General features: G+C 44.7%; 1 protein-coding gene across 3 annotated transcripts in view; it reads left to right on the forward strand.

The window, feature by feature from the left end:
* ACACA (acetyl-CoA carboxylase alpha) overlaps positions 1-23,840 on the forward strand; it is a 270,884-nt gene that overhangs the window by 120,270 nt on the left and 126,774 nt on the right. For 2 of the 3 annotated variants that reach the window (XM_038758869.1, XM_038758870.1), the window contains 6 exons: positions 5,207-5,263; positions 5,566-5,610; positions 13,921-13,962; positions 15,042-15,257; positions 17,221-17,376; positions 21,649-21,852. In XM_038758869.1, the coding sequence (XP_038614797.1) occupies positions 5,207-5,263; positions 5,566-5,610; positions 13,921-13,962; positions 15,042-15,257; positions 17,221-17,376; positions 21,649-21,852 (720 nt within the window). The remainder of the gene's footprint in view (positions 1-5,206; positions 5,264-5,565; positions 5,611-13,920; positions 13,963-15,041; positions 15,258-17,220; positions 17,377-21,648; positions 21,853-23,840) is intronic. The other variant, XM_038758871.1, reaches the window with a different exon arrangement.

Below are 23,840 nucleotides of genomic sequence, written 5' to 3' on the forward strand. Positions count from 1 at the left end.
AACATATATACATATATACAGGTGCTGTGGGGAAGGGAAGGAGGTAAGATGGGGGGGATGGAGAGGGGGACGAGGGGGAGACTCTGCAGACTCTGTCGTCGGTTCTGGCCCTGCCTGTACACTGCTCTGCCTCTTCGCCCCATCACAGTTGCTTCCAATCTCTGATATAAATAGATTGAGTCTATTGAATGGTTCAGTCTCTCATCCTAGCCCGACTGGATTACTACATCAGCCTCCTCTGATCTCCCACCCTCCTGTCTTTCCCCACTTCAGTCTATACTTCACGCCGCTGCCCGGATCATCTTTGTGCAGAAACGCTCTGGGCATGTTACTCCCCTCCTCAAAAATCTCCAGTGCCTACCAGTCAACCTACGCATCAGCCAAAAACTCCTCACTCTCAGCTTCAAGGCTGTCCATCACCTCGCCCCCTGCTACGTCACCTCCCTTCTCTCCTTCTCCAGCCCAGCCTGCACCCTCCGCTCCTCTGCCACTACCCTCCTCACTGTGCCTCGTTCTCGCCTGTCCCGCCATTCACCCCCGGCCCACGTCCTCCCCCTGGCCCGGAATGCCCTCCCTCCGCACATCCGCCAAGCTAGCTCTCTTCCTCCCTTCAAAGCCCTCCTGAGAGCTCACCTCCTCCAGGAGGCCTTCCCAGGCTGAGCCCCCTTTTTCCTCTCCTCCTCCCCATCCCCCCCGCCCTACCTCCTTCCCCTCCCCGCAGCAACTGTATATATGTTTGTACAGATTTATTACTCTATTTATTTTACTTGTACATATTTACTATTCTATTTATTTTGTTAATGATGTGCATCTAGCTTTACTTCTATTTATTCTGATGACTTGACACCTGTCCCCATGTTTTGTTTTGTTGTCTGTCTCCCCCTTCTAGACTGTGAGCCCACTGTTGGGTAGGGACCGTCTCTATATGTTGCCAACTTGTACTTCCCAAGTGCTTAGTACAGTGCTCTGCACACAGTAAGCGCTCAATAAATACGATTGAATGAATGAATGAATTCAGAGATCTGCAAGTCCTGGCGTCTCCATGAGACAGCGATCTCTCTAGTGACCATGCATAGTCTGCAGCGAGTTCAGAGAAATATGAAAGACCATTTCTCCGGGGAGATTCAGCTGTTGGGATCTCTGATGCTACCTGCGTTTCTCATTTGTCTTTGTCCGGAAGCTTAGTTCTGAACCGCTGAGCAGAAGCGACAGCCACATGTGATACATTTTCCTGCATTCAGCCAGTCATATTTATTGATACTTATTGATAGCTTACTGTGTTCAACACACTGTACTGAGCGCTTGGGAGAGCACGATATAACACAGACACATTCCTTGCCCACAACAAGCTCACAGTCTAGAGTGACTGTGACTAGACGTCAGTAAAAGTAAGTTACAGATACGTTACTTGAGTTCTGTGGGCCCGAAGGTCAAGTGAACATCAAGTGCTTAAAAAAACACTTCTGAAACCTTGTATCAGCATTTACTTTTGACACACCTAGAAACTCTTTTCAATTTAAGGAAGTGAGCGTTCGGTACAATCAACCTGGAACTGATGACTATGTGCTGAAGGGACAAATCCTACAGATGCTTATGAACTGAGGGTTTGAGAATGAGCTAAAGGTTGTAAGGTCATGTTAAAACCTAGAAATAACCGAAGGTTTCTAAGAGCATTCATTCATTCATATTTATTGAGCGCTTACTGTGTGCAGAGCACTGTACCAAGCGCTTGGGCAGTCCAAGTTGGCAACATATAGAGACGGTCCCTATTCATTCATTCATTCAATCATATTTATTGAGCGCTTACTGTGTGCAGAGCACTGTACCAAGTGCTTGAGAAGTCCATGTTGGCAACACATAGAGACGGTCCCTATTCATTCATTCTTTCAATTGTATTTATTGAGCGCTTACTGTGTGCAGAGCACTGTACTAAGCACTTGGGAAGTCCAGGTTGGCAACATATAGAGACGGTCCCTATTCATTCATTCAGCCATATTTATTGAGCGCTTACTGTGTGCAGAGGACTGTACCAAGCGCTTGGGAAGTCCAAGTTGGCAACATATAGAGACGGTCCCTATTCATTCATTCATTCAATCGTATTTCTTGAGTGCTTACTGTGTGCAGAGCACTGTATTAAGCGCTTGGAAAGTACTAATTGGCAATGTAGAGTGACAGTCCCTACCCAACAACATTCTTCTAACAAGGCAAGTACACTGGCCAGTGTTGTATAGATTGATAAATAGGAAACCAAATCAAGAAGAACCATGCATATTTTGAGAAACTGGTAGTGTAACAGCAACAGGGCATCGTGATTCATACCAAGCTAAAGACTTAAAAGGAGAAGTGTGCAACTTTTTCTTTCTAGTCGCGAGACTGTGACCTGCCTCAGAAGGCACATGAGATCAACTTGGCCTGAGTCAGAAAAAGGGTTGCTCTCTTTTAACAAGGGCTTGAGGAACCTTGTGATGTAAAGAGGCAGATTAGAAAACAGCGAGTTCCCATAAGGGCCAAGCAGTCTGTATGACAGATGACTTTGTTTGTCTACCCATCTTGCAGAATGAGTAGCCACACATCTCCTCAGCCACGTTAGTGAGCTTGGAAATGACCAAACCGAGAAAAACTATACAATATAAAGCTGAAAAGCGGTTTAAGACCTTTAATTAGTCTTTCTGGCAAGTAGGGCGTGGCTGTGATGAGACGGAGTTGGTGAGGTGGGTGCTAGAGTTGAGCTGGGTGTCAACTTCTTACACACCAAATTAGATTGCAGAGTTCCCCTTTAATTTGTGAACTCTGTTTGGGCAGAATGTGGACCTGTCTTCTGTTGTGTGTTCAGAATCACCCAGTACAGTCTTCTGTAAAAAGAAGGTGTTCCATAATTGTTCATCACGGTGATGGTGATGACAAATGTCTGGCTCTTGGAGAATTTACAGTATCATCACACTTAGGTTAATTGAATTCCTTACCTTTGAGGCCTTCTAAGCCTTTTTTGCCTTATTTATACTTAGTTCATGCTTGCGACATTGTATGAGCAGATTGTTATCCCTATTCTAAAGACTGGAGGAATCTAAATACCAAAAGGTTAAGTGATTCACCCAAGGCCCACGTTTCCGAACTAGGAACCCAGTCAATCAGTGGTATTTATTGAGCCCTTACTTTGTGCGGAGCACTGAACTGAGTGCTTGGGCGAGTGCAATACAGTTCGTAGACACCGTCCCTGCCCTCTAGGAGTTTACAGTCCAGCTGGAACTGGTAGAGTTTATTCAATCGTATTTGTTTAGAGTGGGTCGCATGAGTCGTTAATCCTCAGTCCAAATCCACCCCGGGCATCCTGATACTGGCACACCTATCTGATTGACAAAGTGCCACCTCTCCACCTCCCCCGCCATCTATCTCTACACTCTACTGGCCAACTTGGGGGTCCAGATCCCCCTGATTCCTCAGACTCTGAGACTTCGAAGGGGTTGTCAGTGTGGTCGGCCTGGCTGAATCTGAAGCTGAGCCTGTCCAGACATATTTGGCGTTTTCTTCCCCACATCAAGAAAAAAAATACAATTATAAAAACTGAAGTGAAAACTACTTTTGTGTTTCATTTGCATGATCATGCTCCCGGCAGTGTAAAAAAAAAAAAGGTAAAAATAAAAGAGCACACATTAAACTATCAAATAGGTTGATCCAAATTGTCCAAATAATCTTCTAGTCCCAGCATGTCTTTTTTTTTTTTTCCTTTTCCTCTCATAGAAATTAGGATCATATATTTGTAAATGACTTGTGGAGGAGATTGAAGCAGTCAGTGTAAATGGAGTTTCTCCAGGTGCTGACGCCTAATCGCTGGGTAATAGCTGTGGACTTGCTGTGAGACCCACATTATTACAATGTAATCAGAATCCTGTTGCTCTGCCGTTATTGTCAGCCACTTGTGGAATTTTAAAAGCAATAACAATTTTGATTTTAAATCACGGCGTTATTAAAGTTATTTTCTTCTCGTGCCATGAACCTAGCCACTGATGCTTGTGTGTGAAGAGTTTATCCGTAACGGAACACTCTGTCAGTGTCGGAAGGAACGGTTCCATTTCTGGGCATGCTGAGAAGCTCAGAGAGAGAGAGAGTGTGTCTCTTTTTTTTCCACTCTTTGATATTTTGTCTGTGTATCGTATTAATAAGATGTTGCAGATGTTTCTGTAAGTAAAATTTTAGTTCTCTTGTAGTTGGGGGCAGATCAAGGTAAAAACCTGATTTAAAATACTCTCTTTTCAATTAAAACCCCAAGTTGATTTTTTTGTCTGTTTGTTCTGTGTTGTGGGGAACATCGTTTTGCTCCTGGTTACTTTTGAGTTCCTGTTTGAGTAGGCTGCCTTAAAGCCTGATGCTAACAAATACTTCAGAAAGCAGTCGACTAGCTAGTTTATTTCATTCCTCTTCACTCTGCCTTTCGAGTTCGGTGGACTGAATGGCATCCGAACTTAAGAGAAAGGAGTACTCAGGCATAGAAGGGTCACTATTTATGTGATTGGCTTGAAAATCGGTCGGAAACTTTCTAACCCTAATCGCCTGTCAATCTGCCGTCTCTTAATTCCCCAGGGATAGCGGAGGAGAAATATCCACCAATGTGGATCATGTTTGGAGTTATTTATAGACAAGTCGTAATAGGCAGGATTAAAGTCTGGTTTTCTTACAGTGAACGAGAATAAAGTGTTAAGTCAAAGCATTCCACTGTCCTTTGCTAGCTCACTAGCGTGCTAGCATTATTGTAGCTGATGCAAGAAACAATGGGAATTTTGCCTCTAGCTGCATTACTACTTCAATTTTTACCTACTAAAGCCGAATTTTATACTAAGGGACATATTTTCCATTTGAAACCTAACGTGGTTTATCTTAGGCCTGGATTTACTATGCTAAAGAAATTTGGTCCAACCCCACCCTAGTATCTGTTTTCCAGTAAGTATCGATACTGAAAGACGTGAGGTGACGTCAACTGACCCCTTTTACTTCTTCAAGCAAATCGATAAAAAGCATATTCCTTTAAGCTTTGTCTCTGAGGCCCTGTAGGAATTTCCATTTCCAGGTTTAGAGCAAGTGGGCCAGCATGGCTTCTTTAGATGGTTGCTAACTGGCCCGTTAATAGGGGCCAGGGGATAAATGAAGGGGGACTTTTTATGGAGAAGAAAAGGCTACATCTTTTTTTTCCTTTGATGCTGTTTTGTTACAGAAAGCTGTCCTCATAGAACATGGGATCCGTCGACTTACCTTCCTCGTAGCACAAAAGGTACCCAAGTGTTTGTTCTTCATCTCTGGAGCCTCTTTTTCACCTGTTGCTGAAGCCTCAGTCTCAATTTTGTTAATTCACAAATCTTGTTTATGATAATGGGACTCTTACTCTTTTAAATGAGGGACTTTGGAGGGGGGGTGGTAATTTTCTGTCAATGAATTTCTTTAAGAAAACATTTGGCAGTTTAACTCTTGAATCATCTGTGATTTTTATTTTTGGGGGTCTTAATTCATTTTTAATTTTAATACTAATTGCTAGCTTCTGCTGTTTTTTTTTCCTTTCTATCTTTCATTTGTAAGGATTTCAGAAAACAGGTCAACTATGAGGTGGATCAAAGATTTCATGTAAGTAAAAGGCTAATGATGAAGGGTAACCCATTGTTTTGCATTGCAAGCCACTTGGTCATTGTTCACAATAGAATATTCACGGTGGTGGCTTACGAATTGAAAAACCAAGTCCACCTACTGAACTGTATTTTAATTTTCTCCGTTATTGCCAGTCAGATGCAGCACACTTTACTTTCCCATAGCTTTTCTTCCAAGGATGGCCACCGCTTCTTTACGCTACAGTGCATTCTCACTAAGTGCCGGAGGAAAAGCCGAGATGAGACATGGGTTGATCCCCGCCAAGTCAGTCGGTGGCGAAGAACGGTTTCTTAAATCAAATCGCGGAACTCTGTCCTTTCCATTGTAATGTCTTTGCCCCCTGTTGTGGGAATCGGTCAAGAAAAGTTTGAATCCCAATTTTTGGACCAAACATAAATTTGGCCTTACCTGTTTGGGACAAAGAACCTGGGAGGTTCAAGTCTTGTCAGTGAGTTCAAGTTAGCATCCTTTGTTACATCTGCAATAATTTCAGGAACAACAAATATATTTTAAAATGAGGAATAAGTGATGTATGAACACTCGTTTAGTTAAATCTTTCTGGAATTTGCACATCCCCATTGCGGGGAGAGACAAGCCTTCAACATAATGGAATCTCAATTATGGGGTATTCTTTGAGGTCCAATGCAAACACAGCCATGAAGTCAATGACCAGTTGCAGCTAACATCATCAGACATTATTAACTCAGACTCTCTAACTCCCCTGCTAAAGTTCTGATTGTAGTTACTGATTTACTACAGGCTAAAGCATGTTTACGTTCATCAGTGTGGATAAATAGGATCCTAGGGGGCTGGTGGGCTGTCTCAATTTTCTTCCTCAGAATTTTTCTTCCATTTAGTTTTTCCTCCTCTCCCATTTATAAGAAATGAGTGAACGATCTTTGGCTAAGTGAGCAGAGTGATTCCTGAACCCGAGGATTTTGATGTGATGCCTCGATTGCCCTTTTGTTTATGAGCTCTCCAGAGCTTGACGTGTCTCCCTTCTCACAGAGTTAGCCTGGTCTGCTCTGTTCTGCAGAGCAATAAAAGACTCTGTTCTGCAAGCTAAAGAAGCTCAGGTTTTCCAAAGCGCTTTAGGAAATGATGTGGACTGCACAGCTCCCCCCCGGTTATTGATGGCAGGAAACCAAGTAGAGTGCAGATACGTATCAATCAATAACTTCAGATAGGAAACCGGAGTCAGTAGAGGAGTATGAGGAGCTTAAGTAAGAACCCCGGGGCTTTAGGAAGAAAAATCAGGAGCTTAGAGAGTAAAATTGATACTTGGGGATGGAATATGAGAGCCCATGAATAAATATTGTGGCTGGTAGATGCCAATCAGGAAGCTTGCGGAGAATCTTGAATACTGTAGACTTCAAAAGCCAGGCCCTGGATTTAGGAAAAGCATCGCGTCGGTTTATAGAAAGGGAAACAGAGACTTGTTTTTCAAGTGCCAACAACTGTGGAGCCAGCCTCGTCCTTTCCGTCTTTGAAGCGAAAGTAGTGTCCCTCTTTGAAATTGGGTTATTTCTCGAGAAGCTGCTTTCTTCTGCAAGGGCTCCGGTCAGCCTGCTGACTTTGTGTCACAGTAACCCCTCCATCTTCCCGTCCTCCCTCCACCTTCCCCTCCACCCCTCAAAAAAAAGGTCCAAATGGGTTTAAACAGGAGTTGAGTGGTTGAGTGGCCCAGTTTCTAAGGCTGTTGACCTGCACCCCAACCCTCCCTCTCCTATCTTTGGAAGAGAGGTTACACTCTCTTCAAGCTCGGTCAATTATTCGGCCAGGCCTGGCCTCACAGTCCTGGGGTTCACTGTGTGATGGCTGAGCGGACCCAAAATGCTCAGCCCAGCATAGTGCTCTACTGAGCAACTTGGACCAGGCCTTTAATTCTGTGGCCTGCAATTCGTTTCCTCGTGATTTACCTGCCTAGTCCATCATCAGAGGAACCATTCATTAGTCTAAACCCACACGTCCAAGGCAATTAGCGCCTCTTAAGCTAAAAATTTCAGAAAATAGCATCTGACCCCCTCCTATGCCAGGGTTGCATACGTTGTTACCCGGCGCTTCAGCATTGAAATGGCCAAATTTGCCATATTTGTTTTGGTTTCTGGTTCTGGATATGTGCAGGTTGGGTTAGCCAAAGCAGGGATCTTTTCAGGGGCCCTTGAAAGCCCCTTTCAGGTGAGCCACATTGCTCACTTTTGAGTCTCAGTATATTACGTGAGGCATTGAAAGCCCCTTTCAGGTGAGCCGCATTGCTCACTTTTGAGTCTCAGTATATTACGTGAGGCATCAGTGGAATTTCGAAGCACGTATAGGGGTACGTTTTCTGTGTTTTTCCTTAGGAGATGAAGGAAGATCAGGCCATGGTATGAGAGTGCCTCCTGAATGCAAAGCCCTGTACTAAATGCTTGATAGAGCGTAGGTGAAGATAACACATTCCCTACCCTGTAGGAGCTGACAGTCTCAGGATTTTGGAGATCTTGGGAGTTGAATCAGTGGAAGGTGCTGGTTGCTTTCATTTGCAGGATTTTATGTCTGGATGGGAAGAGCAAGAGATGGGGAGACAGAGGGACTACTAAATCCAAAGTCAATCAATCAATCAATCGTATTTATTGAGCGCTTACTATGTGCAGAGCACTGTACTAAGCGCTTGGGAAGTACAAATTGGCATCACATAGAGACAGTCCCTACCCAACAGTGGGCTCACAGTCTAAAAGTCCACAGATGTTTTGCTGTATGAAATCTCAGCAAGGAGCTAGCCAGGTTTTGTTCTCACTAGCAGTTTCTCTGGTGGTGGTGGTGTGCCATTTACTGAAAAGCACCCAGCCCGCATCACAGCATTTCAGCAGATGTGTGCCTGCCCTGAAGTTAGTGTAGTGTGAAAAAGAGGAAGCTTTCGGGGAGTGTTAGAGATAAATCCCTTGATCTCCCTGGCTTCTTGGTAATCCATTGTGATGTGTCTTTGATGCTATTGATGCCTGTCTACTTGTTTTGCTTTGTTGTCTGTCTCCCCCTTCTAGACTGTGAGCCCGTTGTTGGGTAAGGGATTGTCTCTATCTGTTGCCAAATTGTACTTTCCAAGCGCTTCGTTCAGTGCTCTGCACGCAGTAAGCGCTCAATAAGTACTATTGAATGAATGAATGTGTGTGGCTTCCCCAGTTCTCGACTGTGAAATCCTTATGTTATTGGGTAGGAAGGAGAAAATGGGAGCACGGCGAGGAGAAAGGTTTCCTAGTTTGGTTCAAGTCCAGTGTTGGCTGGGGTAAAATGACATTACATTACTGTTACGTATTCGTTCTCCTTTATACTGTACCAGTCTACAAGGCAGATCAAGAGAGGGCCTGGGTAAGGAGGGAATTAATGAATGGACCATGTTCCACCCTTCATTCGCATGCCAGTGAATTTTGTCGACAGCGTCGGTAGATAGAATCCCTTCCCACGACAAGCTTGCAGTCTAGAGGAGAAAGCAGATGTTCATAAAAATAAATTGCGGATATGTACATATGTACCGTGGTGCTGAGAGAGGGGTGAATAAAGGGAGCAAATCAGAGTGACTCAGAAGGGAGTGGGAGAAGAGGAACTGAGGCCTTAGGCAAGGAAGGCCTCTTGGAGGAGATGTGCCTTCAATACGGCTTTGAAGGTGGAGAGAGTAATAATGATAGTAATAATAATTTTGGTATTTGTTAAGCGCTTACTGTGTGCCAATAACTGTTCTAAGCGCTGGGGGAGATACAAGGTAATCAGGTTGTCCCACATGGAGCTCACAGTCTTAATCGCCATTTTCCAGGTGAGGTAACTGAGGCACAGAGAAGGGAAGTGACTTGCCCAAAGTCACCCAGCTGAGAAGTGGCGGAGCCGGGATTAGAACCCATAACCTCGGACTTCCACTGAGTCACGCTGCTACTTGTCAGATGTGAAGAGGGAGGGCATTCCGGGCCAGTGGAAGGACGTAGGCTGGAAGTCGGTGTTGAGATAGACGAGATTGAGGTAAATTGAGTAGTTTGGCATTAGAGGAGCTAATAATGTTGTAGTTGTAGGTAAGGGTGTAGGAGAAGAGAGGCCAAGTGAAGTAGGAGGGGGCAAGGTGCTTGAGTGCTTTAAAGTCGATTGTAAGGAGTTTCTTTTTGGGAACCATGTTTTCTAGCTGCCAGGAGGCTTGGAGCAGACTAGTAGGGGATTGGAGAGGGACTGTCCTCTTTATTGCTGTACTGTACTTTCCCAAGTGCTTATTATAGTGCTCTGCACACAGTGAGTGCTCAATAATTATGATTGAATGAATGAATTCCGTATAGGCAGGTGTACCCCCGTCCCTCCCTCCTCTCCATCCCCTAGTTCCGCATGGCTGCTTCTCGACTGCAGCCTCTTGATTACCTTTCCCTTTAGGCCTCTCTGCCTCAGTGGCAGGGCAAGCCTACCCTTTCCCCATCTGCCATCCCCTAGCTCTGTGAGCCGTCAGGCTGGTAGAGGTCACCCTAAAGATGATAAGAGCTTTATCGATGGCTATATGATGCCTGAACTTTGGTGAAATTCTTGGAGCCGTAAAGCTGGAAGACTCCAGTGGATGTCCCGTGTCGCCAGGAGTTTCTTTTTTGTTATTTTTATGGGTGGGTTCGGTTTGTTACACGGCTGTCTGTTAACTTACCCAGAGCTTGGTTTGGGTTAGTTTTTGTTTTAATTACAGTGTATATAATTAGTTCCCAGCATGTTGAGGTAAAAGAGAGTTGCACCAGCAAGCTTCCAATTTCCTCATCTCATTAGGTTTTTAACGGGATTATTAGTATCATAATCAACTATGATGATTTCTGTTGCAAGTTTTCACTTTCCCTGATTTGCAGGGTGTCTTGATTGGCTAATTTACGCGAATTATTTTGATTGTCTTGATGATGGTTGGCTGATTAAAACACAGCAGGAGTATAATTCCCCTTCCTGGGAAACCCTGCACTCTTTCAATTTTGGGGGCCAGAACACTCAAAATGTTTTCTTTTTGCACAGTCAATTATAATATTTGCCCATAACACTTGCAGAATGCCTGGAAAGCAATTACATTAATGATGGAATAAGCATGGAGGGTGTTAGGAGAAATTGGCAGAATGAGAAGTGGGTGGAAAGGGTTCTTGAGGCAGTCGGAGAGTGGACAGGTCCAAGACTGTACACTCGGCCCTCAGGAACTTTTCAATGGCTTCGATTCCCCAAATCGTTGTCGTTACTGGGCCTCTGTACGGTTCAGGGTCCCAAAGAGAATTGGCCAGAATGATTCTTCAAAACTCCACTATCTCTTAGCACAGAAGAAATATTTAATTGCTCTTTGAAATCTCTTCTCCATCGTTTTCGAATGGGATAGTGGAGATGAGGTCCTCTCTCAGGGTCGCACCTGGAGAGTTTCCAGTCCTCTACCAGTCTCCGCTTCGGGAGGGAGGGTCAAGCAGAGGCCTACCCATTCCATTCTTAGCTTGGGCAGAGGCTACAAGTCAAAACTCACAGCAGCAGCGTGGGAAAGAGTCGAGGACGGAGACCCGAGTTTGCTGCACGGAAGGCGGCAGTGGTAAACCACTTCTGGATTTTGACCAGGAAAACTCTGTGGACACACTACCAGAACGATTGCAGATGGAGAGCGGGAAATTCTGGGAGAGATGTGTCTGTGGTGTCGCTATGGGTCGGAAACGACTCGACGGCATAAGACAAGACAAGTGGAGAAGGGCGGTTAAGGGTAAAACTTCTTCCTTGTGGAAAATGTCTTCAATTTAAGCACGAAGGTAGGGTTATCGACCGGCAATTCTGAGCCAGTTCTGCTTTGAGAAAGTGAACTCTGTTCTCATTCATTATTAGCAGTAATGGAGGGACAGTAGTCCTTTTTGCATTCACAGGGGATCGGCTAGAGAAATCCCCACAGGTGAGGGAAGACCACAGGTACCATCTACGCCTGGTCGAGAAAGTTTATTCCGTAACTCATGGCCTCTTGGTCTTCCCAAGCCAGTCACTGAAGAAGGGGGCTGCTGGCAACTAAAGAGACAACAGGGGCCAGGGATAAACAAAACAATAAATAATCTGCCAGTGCCAACAGACTATACTGCATTTGCACCCGCAGCTTACTATTGATATTTCTCAGCAGAAATTTTCCAAAGATTTTGGCCTTTAGGGGAAGATAAAGGATTGGAATCACTTTAATAATCAGGTTTGACCAAAAGGTTCACAAGAACCAGAAAAATGTTGTTTTAATCCATTGCCACTTTCTCTATCCTTGCATGGTTCTTCAGAGAGCAGAATGGAAGAATCGTTGTTTTAGTCTTCTATTTTGAGATTTATCTCTTTTTCTCTAGTGCCCTCCAAACATTTCTATGAAATCATTAATGTGACATCCACAGAAAATCTCTCGATATGCCTTCCTGTTTTCTTAATGGCCAACCTCATATTCTTTTTTTTTTTAATAGTATTTAAGCACTTACTCTGTGTCAGGCACTGTACTAGTGGTGGGATAGATCCAAGCTAATCAGATTGGATATAGTCCATGACCTGCATGGCAATCATCGTCGTCATCATCAATCGTATTTATTGAGCGCTTACTATGTGCGGAGCACTGTACTAAGTGCTTGGGAAGTACAAATTGGCAACATATAGAGACAGTCCCTACCCAACAGTGGGCTCACAGTCTAAAAGGGGGAGAGGTCTAAAAGGGGGAGATCAGTCTTAATCCTAGTTTTACAGATGAGGGAGTTGAGGCACGGAGAAGGTAAGGGCCCCCAGCAGTAAGTGGCAGAGCTGGGTTTAGAAACCAGGTTGTTGTTTGCCTATCTTATGTGAGACTAAGGAGTTCCTGAAGTCTAAGCAGAGTGGGCAAAAGACCCACACTTGAGTCCTCTAAACTGTAAACTCCTTTTGGGCAGGGAATGTCTACCAACTCTGTTATACTATATTCTCCCAAACGCTTAGAACACTTCTGTGCACCCAGTAAGCACTCAACTAATGTGATTGACTAATTAAAATCTGCCCTTAAGAGCCTGAGCCTTGTTAAAGAATCCTCTCGGACTTTAACGTTGGGTTGTTGCTCAATAAACAAGTAGAATGCAGCTTTACAGTTGATAGTTTTATAGTTGAAATGCCCTAGAACCCGGTAGAACCGTAGACAGCTGGGACGGTTTTAGATGCAGTCCCATTTCCATTGCAAGAGAGCCTGAGGAAATTTCCCGAGAACTACGAAATTTTCAGCATGGAACTTTCTCCCCCCATTGCTTCTCTACTCTCAAGTTGTGTTTGGTTCTTTGACTTTAAATGAGGTTTTTGTTGCTTGTGATTTTCTACCATTTGATTCGATCCAGCTGAAGATGGAAGCTCTGAGATAATGTACTTTAGAAGCCTGTGCCCCACAAAGGTGGAGAAGAAATTCCCTTTTATTCTTTCACACTTGCTGAAGCTGTTGAGAGAGGGTAATACAACCCTTCCTGGTGGCGCTGCCTTGAGCCACTAACCGGCCGATTATTGTGCTCGTAATGAAGTAGAAGCCAAATGAAACCTCCCATAAAAGAAAATAGAAATGAACGTCCTGATGCCTACACTTATTGTCGATCTCCCCATCCGAAAACCAGGAGTATTTAGTGTAAATACGTTAGATTTCAGAAAGTAATGAGCTCTGCTAATTGAATTAATCTTTGTTAATTAATAAGATTCAAGCAAATTGGTTGGTTTTCCTGCATGACACCCAGCCAGAGATCAGAAAGATTTCGTAATAGCGAGTTAGATTTCATAATAGCGAGTTCACGGGCCCCGTCGCGATTTTTGCCGCAAAGATTAGTGACCGAGGGACATACCTTGCTTTCTGCTTGGCTTTGGTATTTGTGGGTTTTGACTCAAAAGAGTAGACCTGATAGTGAGTGGGAAAGATTTGTGGTGAAGGAGCATTGTGCTGGTTGAGTAGTTTGGGATTTAAGACTTATCTAGAGAAAGTTGGAAAATCACGTACTGTGTGAGGAGAGGAAGAGTAAAGGAAATGTTCTTAATTGTAGTGAAAAAATACTGTGATTGTTTTCTAGGAAGTGAGAGAGCCACTCAGGGGGTGTCCAGTAAGGGTCTTTTACCGCTCCAGCAACTTTTGGGAAGGACAAGCTATTGTCTTTATGCTAACTAGAGCCCTCAGCCTTGGGATGGGAATTGTTTTACTGTCCTGCCAAATTTCATTGCTCAGTTCAGTAGGGAATGTATAGTCAAAAGGAAACTTTGTAGATCTTCCTGTCATTTTTTCTGTCATGAGAGAAGCGTGGTTCTGGTGGACTGACTCTTACTTTCATTTTTAAACAGAGAGAGTTCCCCAAATTTTTCACGTTCCGAGCGAGAGATAAGGTAAGGAGCCACAGCTTTCCCTCCTTCGTAATTTCCCCGTCGCCTCTGTGTCTTGAGACCACAGATTAAATAATCCTTCTGTCCTTTGCTGCCAGGGTATTTTTCCCTTCGGTACCACCCATACACGCATACATATTTCCTTCTGTTAAATATTTAGAATGGAATGGTCTTTCTTGATGGAACACGATCATTTGGATTGGTGAACCATTATAAGGCTCTGAGCCGTTGAGATGTCGAGGTAGCTCCAGGATGGCTGATCTTCATTCCTTTTATGGGCTCTTTCTAGACTGTGAGCCCATTGTTGGGTAGGGACCGTCTCTATATGTTGCCAACTTGTACTTCCCAAGCGCTTAATACAGTGCTCTGCACACAGTAAGTGCTCAATAAATATGATTGAATGAATGAATGAATGGAGAGAGTTGGGGAAAACTATTGTTAAAAGAATGGTTTTTTACCAATTTAATATATTTGCCTCCATGGTTGTGTCTCACCCATGGCCATTTTAAGGCTTTGGTAGTGCTGGGAAAGTGAAAGGCGTAGAGATTCCCGGGCCACAGTTTGCCCCATTTGCAACCACCCAGCGTACGCACTCACCCTTAGCACTACATATTCCTCTTCTCCTCTGTCACTTCTTGGGTTATTTTTAGTTGGGATCAGTCGGTGCAGTAGAAAGAAAAGCAGGAAAGGGGCCCGAGGGTAGCTGTTCATTTGGAATATGGAGTTCCTTTTTGGTCAGGAGAGAACCACCTGCGGGGAATGAGCCCGGACCCCAATTTCCGGAAAGGCTCAAGAAGCTAAAATCCCATTATAAAGCTGGAGATATTAGTAATAATGGCAGTGCACACAAATTGAGGAATGAGTAGGTTCTTTGTACCTTCAGGCCCAATCTGAACCGAGGCATTCTACTCTTCAATTTTTCTGCCCAGTGTGTTTAATTTTATATGATAAGTAGCAGCACTGAACCCAACCTCTTGCCTACGTTTTGCCTTCCTCGTGTTCACAGTCTTCAAAGGGCTTACTAAACGTGCTATTTTTTTTTTTCCCTCTGCCTCTCTATTCCTTCCGCGTCCTGGACCTAGTTTGAGGAGGATCGCATCTACCGACACTTAGAGCCCGCACTGGCTTTTCAGCTGGAGCTCAACCGGATGCGAAACTTCGACCTCACCGCCATCCCGTGCGCCAATCACAAGATGCACTTATACCTGGGGGCGGCCAAGGTGGAAGTGGGTACAGAAGTCACCGACTACAGGTTCTTCGTGAGGGCCATCATCAGGCATTCGGACCTGGTCACCAAGGTGGGCGTCGTGACTCGTATTCTTCGGGGACCCTTACGGGAAACTAAATGCTGCTCACGGTTGTGGGCGAGGCATAAATTGTAACCAACAGCGTGGCTTAGAGGATAGGACACGGGCCTGGAAATCCGAAGAACCCGGGTTCTAATCCCGGCTCTGCCACTTGCCCGTTGGGGGACCTTGGACGAGTCACTTCATTTCTCTGTGCCTCAGTTCTCCCATCTGTAAAATGGGGACTTAGACTGAGTGCCCCATGTAGGACAGTGTCTGTTTCCAACTTGATTGAACTTGTATCTACCCCCATCGTGTAGTAGAGCGCCTGGCATAAAGTAAGCGCTTAACAAGTACCATTTAAAAAAAAAAATCTTGATCTCAGCCTCTGCACGTGCACGTACGGTTCTTCTGATTTTTTTTTTTTTAGTGGTATTTGTTAAGCACTTACTATGTGCAAAGCACTGTTCTAAGGTTTTGCCTCTTGGGCTTATAGCCTCACTTTTGCCCTCCCAGAATCTGGGAAAATCGCTGTTAGACACATGAAGGAAATATTGCAGTGGAGGTTTCACGTAATAATTCTGGTCTTTTTTGAGCACCTACTATGTGCCGTGCACTGTACTAAGTGCTGGGTGGGTAAAAGCAAATCGGGCTGGACACAGTCCCTATCCCATATGGGGGGATCACAGTCTTAATCCCCATTTCACAAATGAGGTAACCGAGGCATAGAGAAGGAAAGTGACTTGCCCAAGATCACACAGCAGACAAGTGGCGGAGCCGGAATTAGACGCCCAGGCCCGGGCTGCTCTAGCCACTCCATCATGCTGCTTCTCAACGGGGAGGCAACCAGCACTTTGAGGAAATCAGTCAGTCTATCAGTGGTGTTTGGCGAACGCTTACTGTGTGCAGAGTACTGTGATAATAATAATAATAATAATGATAGCATTTATTAAGCACTTACTATGTGCAAAGCACCGTTCTAAGCGCTGGGGAGGTTACAGGCTGATCAGGTTGTCCCACGGGGGGCTCCCAGTCTTCATCCCCATTTTCCAGGTGAGGGAACTCAGGCCCAGAGAAGTGAAGTGACTTGCCCAAAGTCACACGCAGGCAATTGGCAGAGCCGGGATTTGAACCCCTGACCTCGGACTCCAAAGCCCGTGCTCTTTCAACTGAGCCACGCTGCTTTTCAGAAGTGCTTGGGAGCGTACGCTACAGTACAACAGAGTTGGTACGTATGTTCCCTGCCCATAAAGAACTTACAGTCTAGAGGGGCAGGGGAAATCAATCAATCAATCAATCAATCAATCATATTTATTGAGCGCTTACTGTGTGCAGAGCACTGTACTAAGCGCTTGGGAAGTACAAGTTGGCAACATATAGAGACGGTCCCTACCCAACAGTGGGCTCACAGTCTAGAGGGGGGAGACAGACAACAAAACAAAACATGTAGACAGGTGTACATGTAGACAGAGAAGCAGCGTGGCTCAGTGGAAAGAGCCTGGGCTTTGGAGCCAGATGTCATGGGTTCAAATCCCGGCTCCGCCAATTAGCTGTGTGGCTTTGGACAGGTCACTTCACCTCTCTGGGCCTCAGTTCCCTCATCTGCAAAATGGGGATGAAGACCGTGAGCCCCCTGCGGGACAACCTCATCACCCTGTAACCTCCCCAGCGCTTAGAACAGTGCTTTGCACATAGTAAGCGCTTAATAAATGCCATTATTATTTGGGGATGAAGACCTGATCACCTTGTAACCTCCCCAGCGCTCAGAACAGTGCTTTGCACATAGTAAGCACTTAATAAATAGGGAGATAGTGCATCCAGTGCTGATTTGTCTCTATTCGGAGAGGAAGGCATTGATGGTGAAACTCGCCTACGGGCTCCGGGCCTTAGGGATAGTGGCTGTTGTTCCATGTTGATTTTGCCTTTCTGAACGGTCCGCTCGGGCCCTAAAAAGCTGGTTGGGTCTTCTGAACAGGAAGCCTCCTTTGAGTATCTGCAGAACGAAGGAGAACGCCTGCTCCTGGAAGCCATGGATGAGCTGGAGGTTGCTTTCAACAACACGAATGTCCGCACCGACTGCAACCACATCTTCCTCAACTTTGTGCCCACCGTCATCATGGACCCCTCCAAGGTAACTCTTTCCTTCCGGATTTTTTATCCCCCCAGGGCAAACCAACGTGAGAGGTGGCGCTCACCCTAACCGGCCTCAGGAGGGACTGGGAATTCCTTGGGTCATTCATTCATTCATTCATTCATTCAGTCGTATTGATTGAGCGCTTACTGTGTGCAGAGCACTGTACTAAGCGCATGGGAAGTCCAAGTCGGCAACGTAGAGAGACGCTCCCTACCCAACAATGGGCTCCCGGTCTAGAAGCAGCGTGGCTCAGTGGAAAGAGCCCGGGCTTTGGAGTCGAAGGTCATGGGTTCAAATCCCGGCTCTTCCAGTTGTCAGCTGTGTGACTTTGGGCAAGTCACTTAACTTCTCTGTGCCTCAGTTACTCTCCTCTGTAAAATGGGGAATAAGACTGTGCGCCCCACGTGGGACAACCTGATCACTTTGTAACCTCTCCAACGCTTAGAACAGTGCTTTGCACATAGTAAGCACTTAATACATGCCATTAATAATAATAAAAATAGAAGGGGGAGACAGACAACAAAACAAAACATGTAGATAGGTGTCAAAGTCATCAGAATACATAGAATTATAGCTGACTTACCTGGGGTAGATGATATATTGTGAGCATATTGGACATGGTCTCTTCCCCACGTAAGGAAGGGGAAGGGAAAACGGGCATCTTATCCCCATTTTTACAGGTGAGGAAACTGAGGCACTAAAGAGTTGAGTAACTTGCTGCAGGCAAGTAATGGAGCTGATCTTAGAAGCCAGTCTCCTGACTCTCGGGCCCGCACTCTTTCCACTAGGCTCCGCTGCTTCCCTGATTTTTATTTTCCTAAAAAGTCCTCGTAATGAAAAACTAGGAGAAATCCATGAAACATCCAAGGTATTTTAAGATACTCTAGCTCTCCTTTCCGCTGTCGCTTTGTGTCTCAGCCGCTGGGATTCCCCGCAACGGCATAGAAATCCTCTATTGGTCATATTCAAGAAACATTGCTTTTGAGTTATATACCGCCCTAGCTGGACACGTAAGGCCGGTAGAACCCACAGCACGCTAGAGACGGGTTTGCCCTGGTTGGTTGAGCCCCACGGCGGCCTACCTCTGAAATTAGATTTTATCCACAGGTTATGGGAAAGCGGACGGAATGATGCATGGTTAGAGACCGTAGTCATAAATGGAGGACGTTAAACTCTTAGCTGCTGATGTTTTGGTTTACCCTTTGACTGAACACGCTGAAGGTGAAAGGCAGTGGGGGAACTTCGTGGCATAGAACAAGTGTTCCCAGAGATTTGGTTATAAAATGGTTGATGTGCAGCTCAGGAATGGATAAATGAGATCTTTCTGCCTGTGCTCTTGAGCGGTGAATTGACGCACTGGAGAAAACTTCTCGTTTCCCCGGAGATTTTTAAGAAAAGGCAGACAGATTCCTTTCCGATTTGATTTCGACGTAGCTCTGCCTGAAAGTAGGGGATGCGGTAGATGATCCCCTACTATACCTTCAGGCCCAACAGAATACAATCAGTATTATTTATTGAGCTCTTACTGTGTGCAGAGTGCTGTCCTAAGTGCTTGGGAAAGTACAAAACAGAGTGGGTAGACGTGTTCCCTGCCCATAAAGAGCTTATAGTGTATAGGCATCGGCTCCCTACTAGCTTACCGTAAAGGCATGTAGAGGAGCTACAAGGAAAAAGTTATGTGAGGGGAGAAATATATAGGTTTTTATATCACTGAAGAAATGCTATTAGTGCATCAGTCCAGTAGTCATTACAGACTAGTATTATTTCTCAAATTGTAGCCCCAAAATGAACTTGGGAAGCCCTAACACTAATTACTTGACACCTCTCATTAATAAAGTATGTAACATGTAACGATTGAATGGATGAATGAATCCTAACTTTTTGTCTAACTTCTTAGCTCATTATGGATGGTTTGCCCATCACCTTACCCAAATCCTTCCTTCCTTCCTTGATTCAGTCGTATTTATTGAGTTCTTAATGTTTGCGAAGCATTGTACTAGGGGCTTGGGAGAGTACAGTACAACAATAAACAGACACATTCAAATTCCCTGCCTGCAATGATCTTACAGTGTGGTGGTGGAGGGAGGGAAGAGAGACAGACATATATATATCAAATAGTAAATTACAGATATGTACATAGTGCTGTGGGGCTGGGATGGAGGAAGAACAAAGGGAGCACGTCAGGATGACACAGAAGGGAGTGGGAGAAGAGGAAAGGTGGGGCTAAAACTCCTCAAACTCCACAGCCCAGTGGGGAAAAGCAGAACTCAAAATAATTTTATAGGAAGATGAAGGACAAGGGAATATGTTTGTCAATTAATGCTTCAGAAATAATATATATAGGGTGTTGAAAACACAGTTGACACAGAAGTCCTGAGAAGATAGGTGGGAGGGGGAGCGGGAATTATCCACATACTTATTATGCCCCTCAAGAAAGTTTGGCGGATGAATGTCGCCCAAGTTTCTCTTTACGGGAAGCAAATGACCTTTCCCCCAGAAGTTTGGTTTTACTCAGGGAAGGCCTCCTGGAGGAGATATGCCTTCAATAAGGCTTTGAAGTAGGGGAAAGTAATTGTCTGTCAGATTTGAGGAGGGAGGGAGTTCCAGGAACGCGGGCAAGATTAACCTATTAATATTTTCAGCCTTCACAGTTCCCAGTGATAGTGAATTCCTGCCTAGGGAAGCAAGGTTTCCTTTTTTTTCATTTTTGAACCAACCAGCTTCAACTTTCCTTCAAGCATTTTATCCTGTGTTTGCCCCTCCATATCCTTCATAATAGTATACTTCAGTTACATCCCCTCTGAGCTTTGGCGTGTCCAGACTGAAGCCTCCTAATCTTTTTCATGGTGGAAGCTTCTCTGTGCCTCTCATCATCTTGGTTGCCCTTTTCCATACCCTCTGCAGCTCTGTTATGTCCTCCCTAAAATACATGTGACGTTTCAGCTGCAGGTAGAGTCACTGTAGTTTAGCGGAAGGAGCAGGGAGTCAGATGTATCGGGGTTTCTGGCTCCACCACTTGTCTGCTGTGTGACCCTGGGCAAGCGACGTAACCTCTCTGAACTTGGATCTGTTATCTTCGGGCATTTGATATTCATCCCACCCTCAAACTCCACAGCCCAGTGGGGAAAAGCAGAACTCAGATAATTTTATAGGAAGATGAAGGACAAGGGAATATGTTTGTCAATTAATGCTTCAGAAATAATATATATAGGGTGTTGAAAACACAGTTGACACAGAAGTCCTGAGGAAATAGGTGGGAGGGGGAGCGGGAATTATCCACATACTTATTATGCCCCTCAAGAAAGTTTGGCGGATGAATGTCGCCCAAGTTTCTCTTTACGGGAAGCAAATGACCTTTCCCCCAGAAGTTTGGTTTTACTAAATGCTCATTGATCCTATAGGCAATTATCGATTCTACCAACCCTTACTGAAAAGCTGAGAGAGAAATTGTAAAAGAAAAAATTATTATTCTGTTGAGGAAAACCAACTTTGAATAAGCCCCTCGTCTAAATCTGAGTTTCTGTCGGGGAAAACAGGCACAGCTTTAGTATCACCATAGGAAGCATCACCTTAAAAGTAGATTTGAAAGCAGTTACTCTAAGTGTTCCACCAGGGCTTGCAGGGACTTGGGAGCTGTTGCCCTGTTTACTTAAAAACCCTTATTGCGTATTCATTTCTCAGCAAACCCGAAAGCTGCTGCATTGGCGAGAAACTCTGAGAACGCCGTACAATTTGCCCTTCTTTAATGGTTATGCATTACAAATAGGTGTATATTCTAAAGTTTAATAAAGCCACGTGGAAAAAAATGCTCAGAGTGGTAATTACCATTTGGATTTAAGGTATTTATAAGTGCAATGAAACATGGGTATCATGCATATAAATGCTTCTTAATAGTTGTTTACCAGAAGTTTCATTCTCATTTGGGGCTTTCTCTTAAGCCCCTTGGCTCATAACTTTAAATCTCACAGATATTTGGAACAGGCTCAAGGAACGTGGATAAAAGAAGGTTTGGGAAATCACTCCTTAGCCTGCATGGTGTGATGCAGAGTAACCAGTGGAAGTGCCAGGTCACCGAGGAGTCCGTCCGTGTCAACCTCCCCACACCCCCAAACCTGCCAGTCAAAGTGGGGATGAAATCAAGCACTTCTTAGATATTTTTGAGCAAACTTCCAGTGTCACACTCCAAGAGAGTTAGGAGTCCTCTCCCACCCTTCTCACCCATTCAAGTAATGGTCAGACTTCTCTGTTCCATTTTTGTGTTCGCATCAGATCGAGGAGTCCGTGCGGAGCATGGTGATGCGCTATGGGAGTCGGCTCTGGAAACTCCGAGTCCTTCAGGCGGAACTGAAAATCAACATTCGCCTGACTCCGACCGGAAAAGCCATTCCCATCCGCCTCTTCCTCACCAATGAATCCGGCTATTACCTGGACATTAGCCTTTACAAGGAAGTGACCGATTCCAGGACAGCACAGGTACGTTGTCCAGCAGCAGAGCGGGGGAGTGATCATCATTATCATCATCATCATCATCAATCGTATTTATTGAGCACTTACTATGTGCAGAGCACTGTACTAAGCGCTTGGGAAGTACAAATTGGCAACATATAGAGACAGTCCCTACCCAACAGTGGGCTCACAGTCTAAAAGGGGGAGACAGAGAACAAAACCAAACATACTAACAAAATAAAATAAATAGAGTGATCTCTTGAGCGCCCGGGAAGAGTGCCGTTTTGCACAAGTGATGCTGTGCGGAGTGAGGTCACAGGATTGTTTAAAACTTTAGGGACTCGGACTGAAAAAGTGACTCATTAGGACATCAATTTGGATTATCCCCCTCCTGGTATGGGAGCTCCTTGTGTTTTCTAAAATGAAACTTCGGCTTTGCGTCCTGTGCCCCTAAGTCTTGAGGGCTGTGACTCTGAGGCTTTTAGTCAGAAATTAGGAGGGCAGAGTTGTACTGGTTCAAAGGGAAAGGATCAATAAACCCAGGCTCCTCCGAGGGGCCTAACTCTATTTTATTAAACTTTATTTATTATATATGTTTATATACATATATATGTATATATATGCATATACATACATATATATTTTTTTATATATGTGTGTGTATATAGCTATAATTCTATTTATTCTGATGGTATTGACCACTGTTTACTTGTTTTGCTTTGTTGTCTGTCTCCCCCTTCTAGACCGTTGTTGGGTAGGGACTATCTCTATATGTTGCCAATTTGTACTTCCCAAGCACTTAGTCCAGTGCTCTGCACACAGTAAGCGCTCAATAAATACGATTGAATGAATGAATAAGTTTGGAATTTAAGTGAACTGTGCACAGAGCACTGGGGCAGACGCAAGATAATGTGGTTGGACACAGTTCCTGTCATCATCATCAATCGTATTTATTGAGCGCTTACTGTGTGCAGAGCACTGTACTAAGCGCTTGGGAAGTACAAGTTGGCAACATACAGAGACAGTCCCTACGCAACAGTGGGCTCACACTTGGGCTCATTGTCTAAGTAGGACAGAGGGCAGGAACTGAATTCCTGTTTTACCCATGAGGAAAACGAGGCACAGAAAAGTCAAAAAAGTCATTTATTCATTAGTCATATTATTTTCTGAGCGCTTACTGGGTGCACAGTACTGTACTAATCACTTGGGAGAAGACAACATAACAATAAACAGATACGCTTCCTGCCCATAGCAAGCTTGCAGTTAAGTGACTTGTCCAAGGTCACAGAGTAGTCAATTGGCAGATTCGGGATTTGAACCCAGGTCCTGTGTTTTCCAAGCCAGTGTGTTTTCCACTAGGCCATGCTGCTTCTCTGCAGCGTGAACCCCTTTGGGGGGAAAAAAAAAAAAATCAGGCTAGGTTCTTTGATTTCCTCCCAATCCGGAACCTGTTAAACTCATCATTGTTCAGTGAGAGTCCGAGAGCCATGGTGATGTTTCGCTGATCCTTTACTTAAGGTAAAGAATAAGTCGCAATGGCCTAAGCAATCAATCAATAATTGATGGCATCCATTGAGCGCTCACTGTGTGTTGAACACTGCGCTAAGTGCTTGGAAGAGTATAATGCAACAGAGTTGGTAGAAGCATTCATTGCCCACAGTGAGCCTGTACTGTAGAGGGGGAGACATTATTAATATAAAGAGTTTATAATATGTAACTTATAGCTGCGTACGTTAAGTGCCATGGGGCTGAGGGTGGGGGTGAATATCAAATGCTCGAAGGTCACGGATAACATAGAAGGGAGAGGGAGTTGGGGAAAAGAGGGCTTACTTGAGGAAGGCCTCTAAATTGGGGAAGGTATAATCACAACTTGTACTCGTGTTTTACTCCCCAGAAGCTCTGCAGATTGTACATCTCGTCCTTCCTTATTCCTGAGAGTTGGCGAGACAGTTGCTTTTTCCCCATTTTCCAAAACAGAACAGGGAAACCATGAGAACAATAAGTTACTCCACGAG

The sequence above is a fragment of the Tachyglossus aculeatus genome, chromosome 17, assembly GCF_015852505.1.
Source record: "Tachyglossus aculeatus isolate mTacAcu1 chromosome 17, mTacAcu1.pri, whole genome shotgun sequence".
NCBI lineage: Eukaryota > Metazoa > Chordata > Mammalia > Monotremata > Tachyglossidae > Tachyglossus > Tachyglossus aculeatus.